At 40.4% G+C, this 21,048-nt stretch overlaps 2 protein-coding genes and 1 pseudogene across 2 annotated transcripts in view; 1 reads left to right on the top strand and 2 right to left on the bottom strand.

The window, feature by feature from the left end:
* Positions 1-1,141: 1,141 nt before the first annotated feature.
* On the bottom strand, positions 1,142-6,073 carry LOC115007137 (basic immunoglobulin-like variable motif-containing protein). Its single transcript, XM_029429850.1, is given in 13 exon segments — positions 1,142-1,720; positions 1,723-1,895; positions 2,038-2,060; positions 2,062-2,143; positions 2,300-2,383; positions 2,805-2,937; positions 3,005-3,123; positions 3,184-3,315; positions 3,367-3,462; positions 4,623-4,752; position 4,906; positions 5,624-5,680; positions 5,683-6,073. Coding segments are annotated over 13 exon segments (1,527 nt in total). The 5' UTR covers positions 6,055-6,073; the 3' UTR covers positions 1,142-1,595.
* Positions 6,074-8,179: 2,106 nt separating this feature from the next.
* On the top strand, positions 8,180-11,427 carry LOC115007002 (inosine-uridine preferring nucleoside hydrolase-like; annotated as a pseudogene).
* A 787-nt stretch (positions 11,428-12,214) lies between these two features.
* The window catches only part of LOC115007318 (transmembrane protein 131), a 39,925-nt gene continuing 31,091 nt past the window's right edge, over positions 12,215-21,048 (bottom strand). Inside the window, 27 exon segments of the mRNA XM_075074120.1 lie at positions 12,215-12,416; positions 12,418-12,570; positions 13,068-13,222; positions 13,708-13,811; positions 13,904-13,976; positions 14,054-14,111; positions 14,114-14,174; positions 14,524-14,647; positions 14,650-14,673; positions 15,081-15,101; positions 15,104-15,232; positions 15,310-15,325; positions 15,327-15,359; positions 15,361-15,430; positions 15,508-15,543; positions 15,545-15,585; positions 15,587-15,637; positions 16,195-16,351; positions 16,353-16,377; positions 17,224-17,290; positions 17,292-17,342; positions 17,344-17,376; positions 17,378-17,434; positions 17,436-17,676; positions 19,830-19,909; positions 19,912-19,987; positions 20,065-20,250. Of these exon segments, the coding sequence (XP_074930221.1) occupies positions 12,303-12,416; positions 12,418-12,570; positions 13,068-13,222; positions 13,708-13,811; positions 13,904-13,976; positions 14,054-14,111; positions 14,114-14,174; positions 14,524-14,647; positions 14,650-14,673; positions 15,081-15,101; positions 15,104-15,232; positions 15,310-15,325; positions 15,327-15,359; positions 15,361-15,430; positions 15,508-15,543; positions 15,545-15,585; positions 15,587-15,637; positions 16,195-16,351; positions 16,353-16,377; positions 17,224-17,290; positions 17,292-17,342; positions 17,344-17,376; positions 17,378-17,434; positions 17,436-17,676; positions 19,830-19,909; positions 19,912-19,987; positions 20,065-20,250 (2,236 nt within the window). The 3' untranslated portion in view covers positions 12,215-12,302.

The raw sequence follows: 21,048 nt of genomic DNA, 5'->3' as shown, positions 1-21,048 counted from the left end.
AGAAATAATAAATAAACCACGACATCTAAATGGCACAATGACATCAGTGTTGGGTCAAAGACACAAACATCAATAAAACATGCAGTCTTCACTTTCTCACATTCTTAAGGGTTTCCACGAGCAGCTCCGCACGGCTCCTCGTTTTATAAACGGGGATATCTCCGCGACAATCGTACAGGACGTTCACAAAGCACAACGAAACGTCAGTGCTTTCAAACACTTGAACTGGACGGCAGGAATCACTGGACGCCAACACGAGCCCACTTACCTGCACAATCAATTCTGGAAATATGAACAGAAAGTTTGTCGAAAAATCGTCTTTTCCAGAAAGAATATAACGAGTATTGCTGCAGTGAGTTTAACATGTAATATAAACAGAAATAAAATTCAGGGACATGTGATTAGTAGTGGGATGAAATATAAATAAAAATCCTGTAGCGTGGACACCTAATCTGCCTCTTAGATTATAACACAGGACAAAATAACACTTTACAGTGCAGTTTATACCGCTCAATAAACAGGTTTGTTTTTGAGGCCGTAGTGTGTGACAGCGTATCAGGGCCCTTACAGGTCAAAGATTAAATACATGACGGACGGGGGGGGGGGGGGGTATATTCAGAGAGGGAAGCTCAGAATTTCAAGATTAAATTTGTTAAATTAGGAGAAAAATTTGGATATTCTCTGAGATTACCGTGAAAAACTAACGAGAAAGAAATATTTAATGTTTGTGAAAAACAAAATTTACGAGAAAAAGAATTTGAGGTGCAATAAAAAAACATTACATACAGTTTACAGTATGCAGTTAAAAACGCTTGATTTTGTGTCTGTATGTAGTTAATAGATAATATATATATGTATATATATATATTATATATATATATAGATATATATATATATATATATTATATATATATATATATATATTATAGATAATATGTATATATATTATATATATATATATATATATATTATATATATAATATATATATATGATATATAGAATATATGTATATATATATAATTATATATATATATATATTTAAAAAAATTAATATATATATACATATATATATATATATATATATATATATTTATATTTATATATATATATATATATATATATATATATATATATCTTCACCTCAAATGCATCAATCATTGTCAGCATTTAATTAAAGAACATTAAGGTTTAGAGATATTTACTCTTTAATATTTAAGGGACAGAGGTCACAAGTTTTATAAATCTTGTGACTATAAACCAATTAATAGTATTTTTATACATGTGTTTCATATAAACACTTTAACACCTTATTTTGAAAACAGGACGTTGATATTAATATAAAAATATTACGTTTTGGTCCTAAATCGTAGAGAGTTTCAGATTCTTTCTAATCTTTGGAGTGTTTTGAGAGTTTTCCCCACAATGGCCTTAAATACGCGTCAGAGTCGTTTGATGTGCGGTTTAGAAACGTGAACGTTTACGAACTACAGGTCTGAAAACGCGTTGTTTTGGTCTTTGCAGGAGATTTGTTGGCAGCAAACACCGGACCTGTCCGTTCGATGTTCTTCACCGTAACGTGGGTTTTTTAACCTCTTTAATCTGCGATGTCTTCCTCGAGGTCGCTGCAGGGGGAGCCGCTCTGTCTGTACTCTGCGGTGTTGGACAGACGTTTCCAGCTCGAGTCTTTCTGACTCCCCGTACTGTGCGAGCGTCCCAGGTTGCCAGGCACTTGGACGACGCCCTCTCCTCCGTCTCCTCCGCGGCGCTCCCCTGGGCACGCTCCGTGCCGTGTTGGTGGAAGTCGTGCCGCAGGTTCTCCAGGTTCAGAGCCCAGGGGCCGAGCTTCTGCCAGTTCACCCGCTGGAAGGCCATGATGCAGTGCAGGTTACCCCACCTGTGAAACGTGAAGACATTTTAACATGAAAAGCAACATTTAAAATTTCAACGATAGTGCCATCAACCCATCCATCGCTCTCTCTCCCAAATATATGTGTACTTTTGATTTTGGGGTGAAATGTGCGTTTAAAATGAAAAACGTTTTGACCTTTTTGGTCTTGCGGGCGCTGGATCCCTCTCTCTGTGTGACGGATGTCGAGGTATTCTGGATTCTGTGTGTTGAGATCCGTCACGATGTCCAGCCATCTGCAAACAGGCTCTGTGTTAGAAAACTCAAATACAGTTCATTATTTAATGAATTATTATTAAATATCCTGAATACAGATGATGTACTTTAATATTTCTATTGTATGGTACATTAAACATTTCAGAAGGAAATATAGTTACTTAAGCAGAACTTACTTTTTACAGTGGATCGCTGGATGTTTCCTGCTCGGCTCACCAATCAGGATCCAGTGCTCCGTTTCATTAGTGGGTAGAGGTCCCCTACACACACACACACACACACACACACACACACACACACACACACACACAACACAACACACACACACCACACACACCACACACACACACACACACACACACACACACACACACACACACCACACCACACACACACACAAAATTAGGTTGTTTTTAACTTTAATTTAATTCTCCTACATTTATAACAAATAAGAAAAGCAGGAGCTAAAATGTGTTTTTCTGAAATTATTTCACCAAAAATAATTCTTATTTTAATTAGATTTTTCTATTTAATTTAATTTATTATGTAGATATTTTTCTTTAATAAAGTTGTAAAAAAAAAGAGGCCAAAAAGTAGAAGAAACAATAAAAAATGTCTATTTGTGTAAACAGGGTCTATAACAATAATCAAATGGATAAAGTGAAAGTGCAGCGCTGTTACCTGTACGCCTTCGCTGCTCTGAGCGGCGTGGCCTCGAAGCCCACGGGGCAGAAGTAGTGGTTCTGGCAGTGATAGATGTAAGCCATGGACTCGTCCTTCAGCCCCTGGGTCAGCTTCCCCAACGCTCCTTCAGCTACAAACATTCAAAGTGGTTCAAACTTGAGTTGAATATCTTTAAAGTGAAGTTCCAGTTAACTCACCCGTCTCTCCGGCCGTCTTGTGTTTCCCGTACGGTTTGTACAAAATGTAGGAGCAACCTCGCACCCGGAAGTTGTCATTGATTTGTCGGAACCACTGCAAAGAAACACCGATCACTGAGCTGCATGTGTTTCCTGAAAATTAAAGTTAGATTCAGAAAAGAAAAGGCAGGGTTGTGTACCGCATTAGCGTAGCGTTGCCGGTGAAAGGACCAAACTTGATTTCTTCAAAAGGAGGCTGAAAGCCCAGAATGTGCAGCGCCTCCTCCTGGGAGAGGGGGGGGCAGACTGGCAGAGCGAAGAGCAGACAAACACTTAGAGTCTGAGGAGCTTCTACAGGAAGTGTGACGGTCAGACGGACTCACCTGCCTGCACCCAGAGTGCTGTACAGGAAGTTCCAGCAGGAAATCAGAGAAGAGATCCCGCAGGAAGTCTTGTACTGCGGCCGACTGATGCAGTACCTGCAGCACAGAACACGATCACTTTATATTACATCACCTCTCAATACTGAGTTCTCCTCTTCAGAAGCTCTTCAGCACCACACAAGTCACTTTTTCATCGACGCACAATGCAGAGAATCTTTTCTCATTTAAACTCAACCTCCACCAAACCTCTGTGTGTTTCCACAACATCTAGCTGATGTCCACATGCATTGTAAAACAAACTGTTACATTTATACACAAAAACTGCTGCAAATTAGACTGAAATATGCTGATCCTGACGAGAACTTAACTTTATATATACGTGTGTGTGTAATTAAACTTGTAGTTTATATATATATATGTAGTTACGTTGAGAAGTGAAAGGAGCCAGTTGAGGTGGTTCATCTAGTAAGGAGCCACCTGGGCGCCTCCCTAGGGAGGTGTTCCAGGCACGTCCAGCTGGGAGGAGACCCCGGGGAAGACCCAGGACTCGGTGGAGAGATTATATCTCCTCACTGGGAACACCTCAGGACCCCCCAGTCGGAGTACTGGAGCTGCTGCCCCCCGCGACCCGACCCCGGATAAGAGGTAGACGATGGATGGACGGATGTATGGAAGATGGATGGATGTATGGACGGACGATGGATGGATGGATGGGTGATGGATGGATGGATGGACGGACGATGGATGGATGAACGATGGATGGGTGATGGATGGGTGATGTATGGACGGACGATGGATGGATGGATGGATGGGTGATGTATGGACGGACGATGGATGGATGGATGATGGATGGATGGATGGGGATGGATGGATGGATGTATGGACGGACAATGGACGGATGGATGGGTGATGGATGGATGGATGTATGGACGGACGATGGACGGATGGATGGATGAACGATGGATGGATGGATGATGGATGGATGGACATATACACAACATTGTGCAGTAACTTGCTGGTAGTTCGACTACATTCATACTTTAAGAGTGATTTAAGAAGTTAAATGACTTTTTTTGCCATTTGTTCTGCAGTTTACAGCTGAAACTACAAACAGGTTTGTAAAGGAATCTTTCTCTGCTGTAATTATCTACTCGTGAGAATAAATTCAGGAAAGACAACTATGATTGAAATGTTTTGGCGCTAACAGCGTTCAGCCTGAATGGTTTTGAACTATCGATGCAGGAGATATAAGTTACCATCTTCTGAGGTCGAGCACTTTTCTCTGTTTGATCTCGTCCTGCGAGGCGTGAGACGGGACGTCCTGCAGGTTCCTGCTGAGTCGGTCTGAAGACTTCATCTTCTTGGTGCCGCTTTTCTTCACATTGCCTGAAAAAATCCAGAATCAGTCGATGAGTTTAAACAATGAATAAACAGATAAATGATTTTAAGTGGCAGCTTTGGGCGATGGAACGATAGTTGTGAATGTGTGCACAGACGAACAGGAACAGACGTTTAAACTTCTGCGTCACTTTAAAGAACTCTGCTGTCTTTTGAAAACCCAAATATATCCGTCAAATAAGCTGCTAAATATTGTTTAATTTTCAGAATTTAATTCTTTAAATTATAAATGTGTTTACATAATAACAGTTGGAAAAAAATAAACCTAATTATTTTCTGTTTACTAAATGCTCGGAGGATTTTTATTTTCGGATAAATAAATAAACGTTTCCTATAAAAATATTTTCCACTTTCACTACATTCTAATGAACTTCAGTCCTGATCAAATATTCATTCTCAGAATGTTAACCCTTTAAATGCCGCTGCTGTTTCTGTGCAGTAAATGTTTGGGGAGATTTTATAATTAATATATTTTTTCTCAGTCCAGAATATTTGAATGATTATCAACAACATTGATTTTGACGCATTTTTATTCTTTGTGCAGGAAACCAGGAAAACATCATGTTCTGACTCAATCGAGTCTGTGATTGCAATAATGCAATAATTAACTTGCATGTGACAAATAAAACTTGAAAATATTAATAAAGGTAACATTTTGAAGCCCAGATGTAAAGATGATATCTCAATAGAGACATTGTTGTCTGTATTTGGCAACACACTTTATTATACACTTATTATAGGAGCTGAGGTACAAACACACCCTTACCTATACATTAAGAGTAAATGTCCCTCGTGAGGCACACGGATCAACACCTGTAAACATTTATACGTCGGCCTTCTACCACAATGTGTTTCTTACTGTTCTTATTTTTCTAGTGAGCACAGCTTCGAAGTCGGTGGTATCTATCTCCCAGGCGCCAGAATAGGTTTGGACATTTCCATCATGTCACAGTCTCCATCGGACCCCACAGGGGCCTCTGCAGACTCAGCCGAGGCCTTCAGCCCCTCGTCCTGCTTGTTGGGGACGTTCGGGGGACAGAACACGGAGGCGGCCCGGTTCAGCAGAGCGTAATCGGAGCAGACGGTGTAGAACTTCTCGCGGGAGTGTGTGACCGGGCAGGTCCACGGCAGGTGGAGCTCAGCACTGGAGGCCCTCCGTACCCTCGCAGCGTCCCGAGCCAGGGAGCTCATCAGGCCGCGGTCCTCCTCGCCATCGGCGGGCCTCTGCAGCCCGGACGGCTCTGCGGGCCCGGAGAGGTTTGATCCTTGACCTTCTGATGTGTTCGGCATCGAACAGCCACGTGTTGTGATGGACGAGAGAATTAACTGAGGCTGATGTTGAAAGGACAGGATATGGAAACACTGAAGAGATATAAAAAGGGAAGACGGCGTTGAAACGATTAGTAATGAAAGAAACATAAAACAACAACAAAGAGACACAGAAACACAACAAAGAGAGGCTAAACTACAGCCGTCTGTGTGTTGCTCCTATGTAGGGGCTTTAATGTCTCATCATTGTCCCATATTGAGTGTTAAAATAATCTTTTTATCTTTACAGAATCCTAATGTGTACTGACATTCATAAAATAGATGTTTAATTGTAGACTATAGTATATTTGGGTTTAATACAGCAAACATTTAACTCAGGTGTATGTAGGATGTTTGTTTACTGTCTAAAAATAACAGAATTATTCTAGTTTTAGTCTCATTTAATTCAGAATACTACAATAAATTAAAGTGCAACGTTTTAACTCACAGCCACAACTACACAGCATCACACAGTATTACCTTTAACCTATAATAAATCACCTATCATGCAAACACAGGTATTATTAACTCACCTGAGAAGCCGCTGTGCATGAACACAGCTGCTGTATTGGAGTCAGCGGATGTAAACACGCCCAGCTGTTGTTTTATTATTATTTATTATCACATGTCCTCGTGCATTAGGACAACACAGAGCTATACATCTGCACACACTCACACACACATCACTAACTGCAGGTGCACATTAGCTCGAGACAAGTTAAACAATGAACGATAATGATAATCCGACACGTCCCTCCATGCTGACCCGTTTCCTTTACTTCCGGTGCAGGTTTACAGGACTGTACCATTTTGAGTAGATGCGGGGTTGTTTAGAAATAATTAAAGATCGATAACAACATTAAAACACTGGAGTAAACGATGAAGTCAAATACAAATGTAAGTTTACGATTAAAGACTGTATCTTACTTTGTTAATTAAATTTACTTAGGATATACATTATGTCCACTTTTATGCAAGCAGGCGACACCCCGTGTTAGTAAAACATGGAATGATCCAACAGTTTAAAACCAATCACATGAGCGTCCTGCAGGGATCTTAAAAACTTCACTTCACAGACTAAAGGTAAATCTGCTAAATCTTTAAAAAACAATCATTTTACACTTAATCTTCTACTTTTCTATAGGAAGTCGCGTTCAGGCTTTACTAAAGTATAAACTATATGACTATTTACAGCATGAAAACGAAAGTAATGTATTATTAAGTTGTATTACGTTCATGGTACCATTGTGTGAAACATAAAGCAAATAACCATAATACTATCTGCAGGGATGTATGTATACATGCACTGTACGAAGTTGTGAGTAAGTATAGAAGACATAACAATATTTAAGTTTCCTGGATGCTTCAAAAGCTTTTGACAGAATTAGGGCGAGACACTTCAGCTGAATGGGTTAAAAACTTTAACATATATCATGAAGCTTCCCCACTTCATGACTCACATCAACACAACTTTATATTACAAGTGTTTAATATGTACATGAGGCGTTATGTAATGTAGCTGTGGAGAGTTTACATCTACACACACACACACACACACACACACACACACACACACACACACTCTGATGTTTCCTCTCGTCTCACAGAAGACAGAACTACCTGCAGGGACAGTCTCAGGGTTAAGTTGCTCAGGGTACAATGGTGGCCGCCCTGGTATTGAACTCGTACCACCAGAGCACTAGTCGATCACATCCCCAATAAATGCATAATAAAGTTTGTATAATCTTACTCAACACCCTGAATGTATTTGTAATGATATTATAAACAATTATAACAAACTTGTATATATTTACGTTCTTAAGCAGTTAACTGTTAACACGTTTCTTATAAGTGCTTATAATCTCACAATGTATTTATTATTTACACATAGTCTTATTAACCCTTAATGTTAATAAGCATCTTATAACTAACTCTTATTATTAAGAACTTAATATAAATGTCCCTGATGGACAATAAATACATATTTTATTCCACTTGTGAGTTTTATGCTTTTAATAATAAAAACACTTTTATAACTGGCTGCAGCTTCCTGCAAACAAACTATTATATTATATTTATTCTGTAAATATATATTCCCCAGGCGATCATGGCGGCGAAGAAGCAGGTGATCATCGACACGGACCTGCGGATCGACGACGCTCAGGCCATCATGATGGCGTTGGCAGCTCCGAACATCGAGATCGTGGGAGTGACCTGCGTGTTCGGGAACGCGGCCATTGAGCACGTGTGTCAGAACGTTTTGAGGGTGCTCGCCGTCTGCGAGCGCGAGGGGGTGAGTTCACTGAAGCTTCATTTAAAGACCAAGTTTGGCACAGGTAGAATATAATATATAATAAAAAACATTTGTGCTCTCGGATCTCCCGCCGACAGAAGAGAATTAGGGGAAACATTTATATTTATTTTGTAATTTGGGAATAAAGTCAAAATGTCAAGAATTGAAGCTTTGAAGCAAAAACTATATATATGCATTTTTAATCACACTTATCTCGTGCACCGACAGATGACCCGTTTGATAAGATCTCTAGAAAGCCCAGGATGTGCTTCACTTTACATTCAGACTCTGGCTTTTCAAAGTAAAGGCTTCCGTCATGTCCACAGGACAAGAATAAATTGCCAGGAAATGGAAAAACAGGTGTTTTCTCCTCAACCCTTCTGTACGCAGAACTCATTTAAAGATGATATTTCTGCTTCCCTGCTAAAACTCCTGCAGATTCCTGTGTTTCGAGGTTCTGGTGTTCCTCTGGTTGGAGCCAGGAACCCGGTGAGCGACCACTTTGGAACTGATGGACTCGGGGACGTGCTTAAAGACAAAGACCCTCAGTGGGAGGAGAAGATCCAGAGCGAGCACGCAGTCAATGCGCTGATCAGGCTGGTGACGGCCAACAGGAAGCAGGTGAGAAGCTCCGCGTGATCCGTCTGTGCTCTCCGCTGTCGTGGCACTAAAACGTGTTTCCACAGGTCTCCCTGGTGGCCCTGGGCCCGCTCACTAATCTGGCCTTGGCCGTCAGACTGGATCCAAGTTTCCCCCAAAAGCTCAAAGATCTGTACATCATGGGGGGGCAACATGGAAGGTAAACACCGCCACACCTTTACAGGGTCTGATTCTGAAACATGTTTAACTCTGATTGTTTGTCTTTGCAGGAAAAGGAAATGTGACACTTTGTGCAGAGTTTAACTTTGCAATGGATCCAGAGTCGGCCTATATTGTTCTAGAAGAGTTCCTCTGCCCCACGTACCTGGCAACGTGGGAGTACTCGTGCAGAAATGCTCTGACATGGGTGAGATGTGCTCGGGATTATTGTCGTAAACTAAAACTGACACACAAACAAAAATAAGCAGTGAAAAAGTCGTAAACAGAAACTAAATATAAACTAAAACCTAGAACTAAACTCAAACGATATTGTCTGGTTACAAAACTAATGACCAAATAAAAAATGTCAGTTTTAGTTTTTTAGCCTGAATCACAGAAACAAGAAGTCTGAACAAATAACAAGAACGTGATTTAAATATCGTAGAACTATTCTAATGTTGCATCGTATTTTTATTACAATTTATACTAATTATTAAAGCACTTAGAGCGAATCTCTTGTATGAAAGTGCCGTGTAAATAAAGTTTATTATTAATATTATTCAGCTCAGGTGTAACGTTAACCGTGTGATAGAGATTTATTACCAACATTTTTTTTTTTAATATATATATATATATGTATGTATATATATGTGTATATATATATATATGTGTATATTATATATATATACACATACACATATATATATATATATATATATATATATATATATATATGTGTATATATATATATATGTGTGTATATATATATATATACACATATATATATATATATGTATGTATATATATGTGTATATATTATATATGTGTATATATATATATATAACACATACACATATATATATATATATATATATATATATATATATATATATATAGATATATATTGTGTATATATATATATATGGTGTGTATATATATATATATACACTATATATATATATATGTATGTATATATATGTGTATATAATATATTATGTGTAATATAGATATATACACATATATATATATACATATACATATATATATATACACATATATACATATATACATATATATATATATATGTATGTATGTATATATATATATGTATGTGTATATAATATATATACATATATATGTATGTATATATATATATATATTATATATATATATATAATATATATATATATATATCTCTACATACTATATGTATGTGTATATATATAATACATATATCTGTATGTATATATATATATCTATTATATATATGTATATATATATATATATGTATCTCTTATATATATGTATATATATATCCATATATCTATATCTATGTATATCTACTATCTCTATCTATATATATCTCTCTCTACTTTGTGTGTATATATATGTATATATATATATATATATATATATCTATATCTATCTCTATATCTGTGTGTGTCTATCTGTATATTCTCATCTCTCTCTCTCTCTCTCTCTCGCTCTCTCTCTCTCTCTCTCTCTGTGTGTGTGTGTCTCTCTACTCTATCTCTCTCTCTCTCTCTCTCTATCTCTACCGTCTCTCAGTTCCAGTCTTGTACCCTGCTCTCTGCCTTCTCTTGTGCAGGAGTTCTTCGAGCAGCTGATCCAGGCAGGATGCTCCGGCTGCAGCCTTCATGACGGTGATAACCTCTAAATGTCGAGCTTACTGCAGAGAGACGACGAGCAACAAGAGATACGTGTACTTCGGATCCGGCTACGTCTCGGACGACGCCTACGCGATGGGCCGCCTGCATCGACGGCAGTGTGGTGACGGAGAGCATCGCGTGTCCGGTCCGCGTGGAGCTGCAGGGCTCCATGTGTCGCGGCATGATGGCTCTGGATCAAACCAACGAGCTGAAGAAGAGCCACAGCGTGTTCGTGCTCACCAGTGCGACGTGGAGAAGTTCAGTCAGCTGCTGCTGCAGTCTCTGAGGCAGCCTAAGAAGTAATGTGTATATTAAATGACCCCCCTTCCTCGGGTCATCCACATTTAAATTAAACGTTTAAAAAATAATAAAAAGAATCACAAAACACTAAGAAAACCATCATTTGTGCCCAATATAGGCTCATAACTATTACTATAACTATTCATTCATAAACACGAAATCTACATTTCATTTTGTGCTTCAAAGGTCACATGAAAATCTCAAACCAAATGTAGTTTTAGTTTTTAGTTTAAAACATGAGCCAGAGAGCGTTCATTCATTTATTAATGAAAACATTCTGGTCCAGAAGTGTTCGAGACCTTCAAAATAAAACGCGAACCATTTGTTGTGTTGTTGGTGGACAGTGGCTGTTTCGAAGTCTTGCTCCAATAAGAACTTGAACCGGTCACATTTAACTTTTCTGTTTCTTAACTTCTGCATGTATTTATCGTTATTCCTTGTAAATGTAAATCTACAATAAAATAAAAACATTTTCTGATGTTATTGACAAAGTGTGAAGAAATGTGTTGAATCTGCAGCTTTGCACTTTTCAATGGAGAAAAAACAAAACATGAAGAAAAAATAAAAAGTTCTGCTGAAATCCTTTATTTAAATTAGCTGACAAAGAGGCGATGGACAATACAAACCTCAAACGTAAAGTGTTGGATCACCAATTTATTGTCCCAGAAGGCTTTAGGCCCACTTTAAAATGTGAACGTGAAGGTTTGTGGGGCTGTTGTGAAAGATCCCTGCTGACAAATAAAAGCCGAGTGCGATGATTTAAATTCAAATTTGACTTTTTTTCAAAGCAACTTTTATAAGAAACCAAAATGATTGTGAAAACAAGACACTTGGCTGTTAAAATAAGTCGTCTGTTGCAACGTTAATACTGAGACAGACTGAGAAGAATGCAGCATCACCAGCCTTCTATAACAGCAACATGTCTGCATTAGCATACCATGCTATCAACATTGTTTTAATTTAGGGGCACCTGTTAAACAAATCCAAATAAAAAGTTAGCATTTCTGCCCCATGAATAAAAAGCTGCAGAGAACTAAATTGCAGGGTTGGTAACCTGCAGCGCTGGGGCTACACACCCTTTACACTTCAAGTAACTTTCTGTTGGGATTCTCCGATAATAAAAGAATTAGATTGAGCGCACAGAGAACGTCTCCTCTGTTAAGTGCAGTTTAATTGGCGTTGTCGGAGGAGCTCGGCCAGGGCTCGGAGCTGCGGCGGCTCAGGGTGGGCCGCCACATGCTCCAGGGGTTGTAGGTCCGGCTCATCTCGGTGGGCGCCGGCGGGCGACGGCGCGGGGCTGCTCACCAGGTCGGTCAGAGTCGTCGAGTTTGTCGTCGGAGGAAAAGGGTGCAAGGCTGAATCTGCGCTCGTTGACCAAATGGAGCTGCCGAAGGGCGTCGCGGCAGACCAGGGGCTGCGGACGTTTCCCAGGAGTGACTGAAAAACACCAACAAGAGCATCTGTGAGCTGCTTTAATGTCTGGGAAGTATTACTAACTGCTAGAGAAGCTGCTGTCTGACCTTCACACAACACTCAACACTTGGAGTGAAGGTCACTTGTGAAGTTTGTGGACTTTTTATTATGCGTCCTTCAAAAGTCATGAAAAAGTGTTGGAGCCAAATATTCTCTACTTCACATCAAACACAAGTCGCAGAAAATGAAATGTGTTTGTCAGTGAGCTGCACACGGCACAGTATCCTTTAACAAAAATGACGGCCATTTTGGGAATTCTTTGACAACGGGGAGTAATGGATGAGTCAGCAGCAGGAAACCAACGACTACTTTCACTTTCGCAGCCGTGCCGTGTGCAGAATGAAATCAGATCCTGGCGGCTCACAGAATGATGGACAGCCAACAGCTTGTTTTACTGCCCCAGTATTCTGGGACTTGTAGTCACTACATCCAGCAGGACTGAAGTCTTAATGTGCAGGAACATCTTACTGCAGTGGGAGCAGTGGGGAGCTGGAGCTGCTGGGCCAGGAGTGCAGAGAGTCGTTGCCCGGGATGTCCCAGATGGACGAGGCAGACGGGAACTCGGGCCAGCTCTGCTGAGGCTCCGACGACTTCGGGAGATTCATGCCACTGAAAACTAAAAGCGCGCACATACACACAGACACACACACAGACACACAGACACACAGACACACACACAGACACACACACACACCACACACACACACACACACACACACAGGGTTATCATCATAATCTAAAACGTCGTTAACTGAAGCTAATTAGAAAAGTGATATCCTTTATGACAAACTAAACTGAAATGATATTGCCTGGTTAAATAAATAATCAATATTTAATACAATAGAACATAAATTCATTTAATTTTAGGAGACATTAAACCTATAAAAAAAACTACAACAAAATATATAAAACTAAAACTAAGATTTTAACAATTAAAACATTTTTTTATAAAACTTAATATATATAATAAATGAAACTATATAAACATTGTGTTATATATATATAAAACCTCTGAAAAACCACACACACACACACACACACACACACACACACACACACACACACACACACACACACACACACACACACACACCCACACACCTCCGGTCAGGTTGAACGAGTTGTTCGGTCCAAACGCAGAGAAGGAGTTTGCAGAGTGGAAGTTTGGACTGCTGGCTGTGTCGATGGGACTCCACAATCCAGAGCTACGGACAAACAAATATTTTACATTTTAAATATTTTAAATTGGGACGACATCCTTGTTTTCATGTCTGATGTAGAGCTCGTCTCACGTCACCTGTCAGAGCTGTCACTTTCCACCGACGTCATGTGGGGCAGAGTCTTGTCAGTCTTACCCGGACCAGAGCCGCCTGACGAGAACATCAAACATCAGACACACAGCCACACACTGTGCACGTCAATCACACGTGGGCGCGTGTTTACATACGTACCGGGGCTTTATCATAACCAGCAGCTACAGCAGCAAACGTGGGGTTCCCATTTTTATACCCGGGAGTGGAGCGGCGGCACACAGTTTACTTCCTGGGGCCTTCTTCTGGTTGAGCTCGCTGCAGAATGACGGTTACATTAATACTATAATACGACCAATAACAATATTTATAAAGAACTTTTCAAAAGAGTTACAAGTTATTTCTTCTTAGTTTAAAAACACATTAACACACTGAAAATATATTTGAATATAAGTTTCATTATGTAAACAAATTAGAAACTTAATGAATATTTATTTATTTAATGAAATAAATCATTTTAATGGCAGTTTTTTGACGCAGGACATTTTTTAATGCAAAATGAATAATGATTAATTGTTAGATAAAGAGTTAATTTAATTTAACTTTAATTTAATGAGACAACAAAGCATTGTGTGTTTTCATCACACGTGTGAGTGCAGCCTGTTACCTGCAGCTGTTGAGCACGCTGCTGTAGGAGCCCCGGGACAGTAGGATGGGGGAGGTCGGAGGAGGGGAGCAGGTCCCCGCTGTGATGGACCTCTTCAGGAAAGGATCTGCGTTCAACGTCTGAGGGAGATCTGCTGCAGACTGTCTGCTTCTGCAGGACGCGAGGAGCAGGTCAGGGATCAATGTTGGGTACATGTATGTACATATATATTATTATTACAGTATTTAATTCATGTACAGTATTCTAAATTGTTGTTTTATCTTCTATTTTATACAAATATATTTGACTTATTCCTGCATTTTTACTTGCAGCATTGTGTCTGTTGCACTATTTTATTTATTTTTAAGTAAGTTGCATTGGAGGAGCTGGGACTGCCCCGTAGCTTTGGTGCACATGACAATAAAGCTTTTGAATGTTGAATCTTGAATGTTTGTCGTACGGAGGTGCATAAGTGGTTGAGCCTGTGATTAGTTCTTTCTTTACGTATTTCATGTTGAAGTCCATGAAATGTCTGATGTCTGTCTTCCACAGAAGAATAAGAAGTCGACAGGACTTACGGACGCTGTTCTTGGAAAGTGCACGTCCCACTCGGGAGCAGCGAACTCCTTCTCCCCCTCAGAGCTGCTGCTGTGGCTCAGCTCCGGCACCGGGACGCTGGACAGCAGTTTGGCCAGCAGGAAGGGGCGTCCTTCGTCCAGCTTCCCATCGACTGCCAAAACAAAACATCCCGTCACAAACACACCCAGAGCTGAAGCTCAGTGACGACACGACGGTGAAGAAACTCACATCTCTGTTTCTGCAGGCGGCCGGGTCTTTGGGATGCTGGAGGGCGGGTGGCAGAGCTTTGGAGGTGAAGCTCTTACGCTGTTTGTTCTCCAGCGGTGTGACGTACGGCAGCTCCAGAGAACTGAGGACAAGAAGGACTCGCCATAAGAAGGAGTTCATATAAAGCATGAAACATCGGCCGCGGTTCAACAAACAGACCTGGATTTCTCTGCTGGATCTCTTTCTTTATGGCTCCTGGTTCTTAGGTTTGGGTTTGACGAGGACGCCTGAAGTCTCTTTCTTTCACTTTTCCTGTAGTTACTGTCCTGGCCTTCTTTTTCACTGGTTCCTGGAAGAAATGACAGCAGCATGCTTATTATTATTATCATTCCATAGTAGAGAACTGTTAGTCGACTATCGAATAGTCGAGAGAGAGAAAGATAATCGATTAATCCTTAAAAGTAATTTTTCATAAAAATCATTAAAATCTATTTTGATCATCGATGAATCTAATTTCATTAATTAATGTTTTCAGTTATAGTTGATATTAAAGTCAATCTTTGACAACACAAGACATTTAACATCATTTATCATTAAGCTCTAGCATTTACACAAAAAACATTATATTCCATATTTTTAGACAAATGGAACAAATTAATATTATTAATAATAAATAATAATAAATATTTGTGAAAAGGGAGCTCTTTTGGAAATAGCACATAAATAAATGAGTTAATAATCATCTCCACGGCTGCAGGGAGGAAAACAGACGACACGCTGAGATTATTTCTCTATTTAATTCCTTTGAAAGGGTTTATATGCGTCCTGAAGTTCTCTCCAGGCCGCTTGCCTTCGAGTCTCGTGCACGTGCACGTGGCAGAGAGTTGGCAGAAATGATCTCGATACCTCTTTGTTGTTTGTCTCCACGTCTGGATTGGACGTCTCTGTGGTGGTGGAGGAGCTGTCGTCGTTGTCCCGCCAGGTTCCTTTCAGCTCGTCTCCCTGAGTCTTCACTGTGGATTTCTTCTCTTTCTCTTCCTTCTTCTTCTGGGCTTTTGTTTGCCGCCAGCTTCCCTTTGGAGTCCAACACTGGAAACAAATTAACACCCACACATCAAACACACGTCAGGGATTACAGAGGCGTCTGCTCTCGTGATAACAACACGTGCAGGTGCGTCATCGATGCTGAAGAAATGTGTCCACGTCAACATTTTAACACTGAAGCATGTTTGTCTGTTTCATACTGCAGCGAGCAGAACATGCAGAATAACAATAGTGCAGAATAACGGCACGCTCATCTGCAAAGTTCCCCTTTAATTGGCAATCTGGATTTATTTTGTACATTGTTTGACGGTGCCAGTGTGTGTGTGTGTGTGTGTGTGGTGTGTGGTGTGTGTGTGTGTTGTGTGTGTGTGTGTGTGTGTGTCAGACCTTCATCAGGCAAAAACTAAAATAAATAAACTATAAATTAATAGATTTTTGAATATTATTAATATATATATATAATTAAAGGTGTAAGTTAAAGGAACATATTTATTGCTATATCCTCATTATTTCTGTACATAATTATGATGCATTTGTTGGATTTCTTTAGAGTTTCACTCCTGAACTAAATATAATAATAATAATAATAATAATAACAATAATAACAACAATAAGCCCTTTTGAAAACATGTCTATCATGTTGGACTTGTATAAAGAAGGGCAACGCGCTCGTCACTATATAAAATATTAGATCATTCTCACTCATCTCGTCTGCATTGATGCGTTTTTAAAAGAGTCGACGTCACCGGACATTTCTCAAGACTTATCCTAGGTTTGGCACTTTGACATGTAAACATTGTGGTGCTGCATTAAAGAAGGACTTACAGTTTCATACAATGAACTTCAATGAAAAGGATAGTAGAGGATAAGTGCGGGTGCAGGCAGCCCTACCTTTGTTCTGCATGGACTGAGCGCTCTGCTCCTGTAGAGTCTCAGCACTGAGCGGATCTGGACGGTCCGAGGTCGTTGTCCATGGCTCCGATCAGGTTGGCATATTCTGTGTCGTCGGGGGCAGAGGCCTCTTAGCGGCGGCGCCGACCCGGCCTAAACTCTGAATCTGGAGCTCCGGCAGTTTGGTGCTCCGAGCCTTCCGGTTGGTGTGGGGAGGCGGCAGCAAGGGGAGCGCCGTCTTGGCCGGAGGTTGTGCTTCCTTTGGTCAGCTGCGAGGAAGCAGCTTGCATAGATGGGCGGCCGATGCCGATCCTGGACCTTTTGTCTTGGCTGTCCGAGTCGGATAAAGATAAAGTGCGGCCGGTTCCCTGTCGGCCTCCGATACGAGCTGCTCCGTTGCTGGACGCATAAACTCCTCTGGAGTTCTGGGGGGGGTCGCCGTAATCGTTCAACCTGAGAGGGGAAAGAAAACTTAGGTAAACACACTTTACGTAAATCCATATATCTAGAAACAGATGAGCTCTAATATAACCCGGATGTGGATCCTTCTTGTGAGTCACGACGTCGCCATAGCAGGAATGTAGCAGTCGATACCAGTAACAACACACTCCACGTTTATCTCATGCACTTCAACAAACACCTCTCTGCTGTTAGTTAGGAAGTTAAACGTTCCTTCTCTAATATCTATGTGAATTTTTGCTGTGAAAACACAAAAAACATTTACATTACAATTGAACACATCATGAAAAACGTAATAATTTACCTTCGCACAAAAGTAATTTAGTAATAGTAGTTACTATTACATTTATAGGCAACTATTTTGATTCTGATTTTAGTTTCTTAAATGTGAATATGTTCTGGCTTCTATAATTGTCTATGACAGTAAACTGAATATCTTTTGAGTTGTGGACAAAACAACAATTTGAAGACGTCATTTGGGCTTTGGGAAACACTAATGTCCCTGAAGGTAACGTTTCCTCTCTCTCCTGTCATGGTGTCATCAGTCCTGTGTTGTATATGTAGTGAGACAGAGACATGTGTAATGTCCCTGAAGGTAACGTTTCCTCTCTCTCCTGTCATGGTGTCATCAGTCCTGTGTTGTATATGTAGTGAGACAGAGAAATGTGTAATGTCCCTGAAGGTAACGTTTCCTCTCTCTCCTGTCATGGTGTCATCAGTCCTGTGTTGTATATGTAGTGAGACAGAGACATGTGTAATGTTCCTGAAGGTAACGTTTCCTCTCTCTCCTGTCATGGTGTCATCAGTCCTGTGTTGTATATGTAGTGAGACAGAGACATGTGTAATGTCCCTGAAGGTAACGTTTCCTCTCTCCTGTCATGGTGTCATCAGTCCTGTGTTGTATATGTAGTGAGACAGAGACATGTTGTAATGTTCCTGAAGGTAACGTTTCCTCTCTCTCCTGTCATGGTGTCATCAGTCCTGTGTTGTATATGTAGTGAGACAGAGACATGTGTAATGTCCCTGAAGGGTAACGTTTCCTCTCTCTCCTGTCATGGTGTCATCAGTCCTGTGTTGTATATGTAGTGAGACAGAGACATGTGTAATGTTCCTGAAGGTAACGTTTCCTCTCTCTCCTGTCATGGTGTCATCAGTCCTGTGTTGTATATGTAGTGAGACAGAGACATGTGTAATGTCCCTGAAGGTAACGTTTCCTCTCTCTCCTGTCATGGTGTCATCAGTCCTGTGTTGTATATGTAGTGAGACAGAGAAATGTGTAATGTCCCTGAAGGTAACGTTTCCTCTCTCTCTCTCCTGTCATGGTGTCATCAGTCCTGTGTTGTATATGTAGTGAGACAGAGAAATGTGTAATGTCCCTGAAGGTAACGTTTCCTCTCTCTCCTGTCATGGTGTCATCAGTCCTGTGTTGTATATGTAGTGAGACAGAGACATGTGTAATGTTCCTGAAGGTAACGTTTCCTCTCTCTCCTGTCATGGTGTCATCAGTCCTGTGTTGTATATGTAGTGAGACAGAGACATGTGTAATGTCCCTGAAGGGTAACGTTTCCTCTCTCCTTCTCATGGAGTCATCAGTCCTGTGTTGTATATGTAGTGAGACAGAGACATGTGTAATGTTCCTGAAGGTACCGGTTTCCTCTCTCTCCTGTCATGGTGTCATCAGTCCTGTGTTGTACATGTAGTGAGACAGAGACAGTTGTAATGTTCCTGAAGGTAACGTTCCTCTCTCCTGTCATGGTGTCATCAGTCCTGTGTTGTATATGTAGTGAGACAGAGACATGTGTAATGTCCCTGAAGGTAACGTTTCCTCTCTCCTGTCATGGTGTCGTCTCCCCTCTGAGCAGCGTCAGCGTTGTGTTTGTAACCAGAAGCTTCATAAACTGACTGTTGATCCAGTTTTAAGACACTTTCTACATCCTGGTGTTTTTAACTTGAACTTCTGGATCTTAAGTTCTCAGAGAAACAAGCTGAGCAGATGTTCGCGGCAGCCGAACAGCGTGCAGGAGAAACTAACCTTAACCCTAACCAAAGGAGAGAAGAACTTCCATGATGCACCGCTGCTGCCAACCACCACACCACGATGCTCAACATTTATCCGAGATATAACTGGGCCTCCGTGTTACACTTACTTTGAATCACTGTGGATCTGCACGATTTCCCTGAGATTAAATGGCCTCCCGGTCTCCATGTTGGAGTTGGAATTCCATGGACAACGCGTCTCTTGAAAGGCTCCCATATGCTCTGAGCCTCCAGGTAGGCCGTGGCAATCACCAACAGGAACATAGAACTGAAGAGAAACGAGCAGTTAGCCGGGGTTTTAAACAAAATGTATTTAATCGCTGGCGGCGCTGATGCTACACGCACCTCATAATGAGAGACACGATGACGTAGAGCTCCAGCTCCCAGCCCGGTCTGGGCAGGGTCTCTGCACACGCAGCTAACATGTGGTAGGGCAGGGAGGCGTTCAGGACAAACACGAACTCAGAGCCTCCACATGTCACCAATTTCAGCTCCCGGATCACTCGAGACGAAGTGAAGTCGGGTGTAAACCTGCGAGGAGAGGAAGGAAATGTTAAGAGTTTAAAAACGTTCTCAAAAAAATCGTAAATTATGAGATTCAATTAAAACATTTACAAGAAATTATGCGATTATTTATTTGGAAGACACAAATCTATTCAGTTTTTATTTTTTACATGAGCTTCTATTGAGGTTTTAGAATGAATCATATTGCTAAATAATAATAACTCTAATATTATAAGTAATACACGTTAGTAGAGTTGACTCCAGTGCTGTGCGCAGGATGTTTCAGACTTTGCAGCGTTTAAAGTCCAGAAGTCAACATTTAGTGAAAAACAATAGATGTTTTTATCAAACCAAATATTCTGCTTTAATACATATTTGTTGGCGTTTAGACTGAAAAACAAGATGCAGTTACAGGATGCAAACACTGACGAGTTACATTCAACAATGTTGATTTATTAAAAAAGAAAAACTTATTTAATGAGGACAAATTACATAAAAACCCTTCAATGGAAGCTTTTAATGTAAATAATAATAATAATAATAATAATAATAATAATAATAATAATTCAGTACAGCTCAGTTTGTAGCTAACATTGAGAATATGTTGACGTATCAAGTGAAATGTGTCTCCTGTGAGAGACTTTAAGAGAAGACAAATAAGACGAGTATTAATAGAGCTTCTGTCTCCCTCTCTGCTCTTCGTCCGTCCGTCACCACCCTCCCCCCACGTCCCTTATCTCCCTCTCTCAGTCTCTCTCCCTCTCTCTCCCTCTCAGTCTCTCCCTCCCTCTCTCCCTCTCAGTCTCTCCCTCCCTCTCTATCTCA

The sequence above is a fragment of the Cottoperca gobio genome, chromosome 4 (assembly GCF_900634415.1).
Source record: "Cottoperca gobio chromosome 4, fCotGob3.1, whole genome shotgun sequence".
In the NCBI taxonomy this organism is placed as follows: domain Eukaryota; kingdom Metazoa; phylum Chordata; class Actinopteri; order Perciformes; family Bovichtidae; genus Cottoperca; species Cottoperca gobio.
This window is presented reverse-complemented; position numbering and strand designations above follow the sequence as displayed.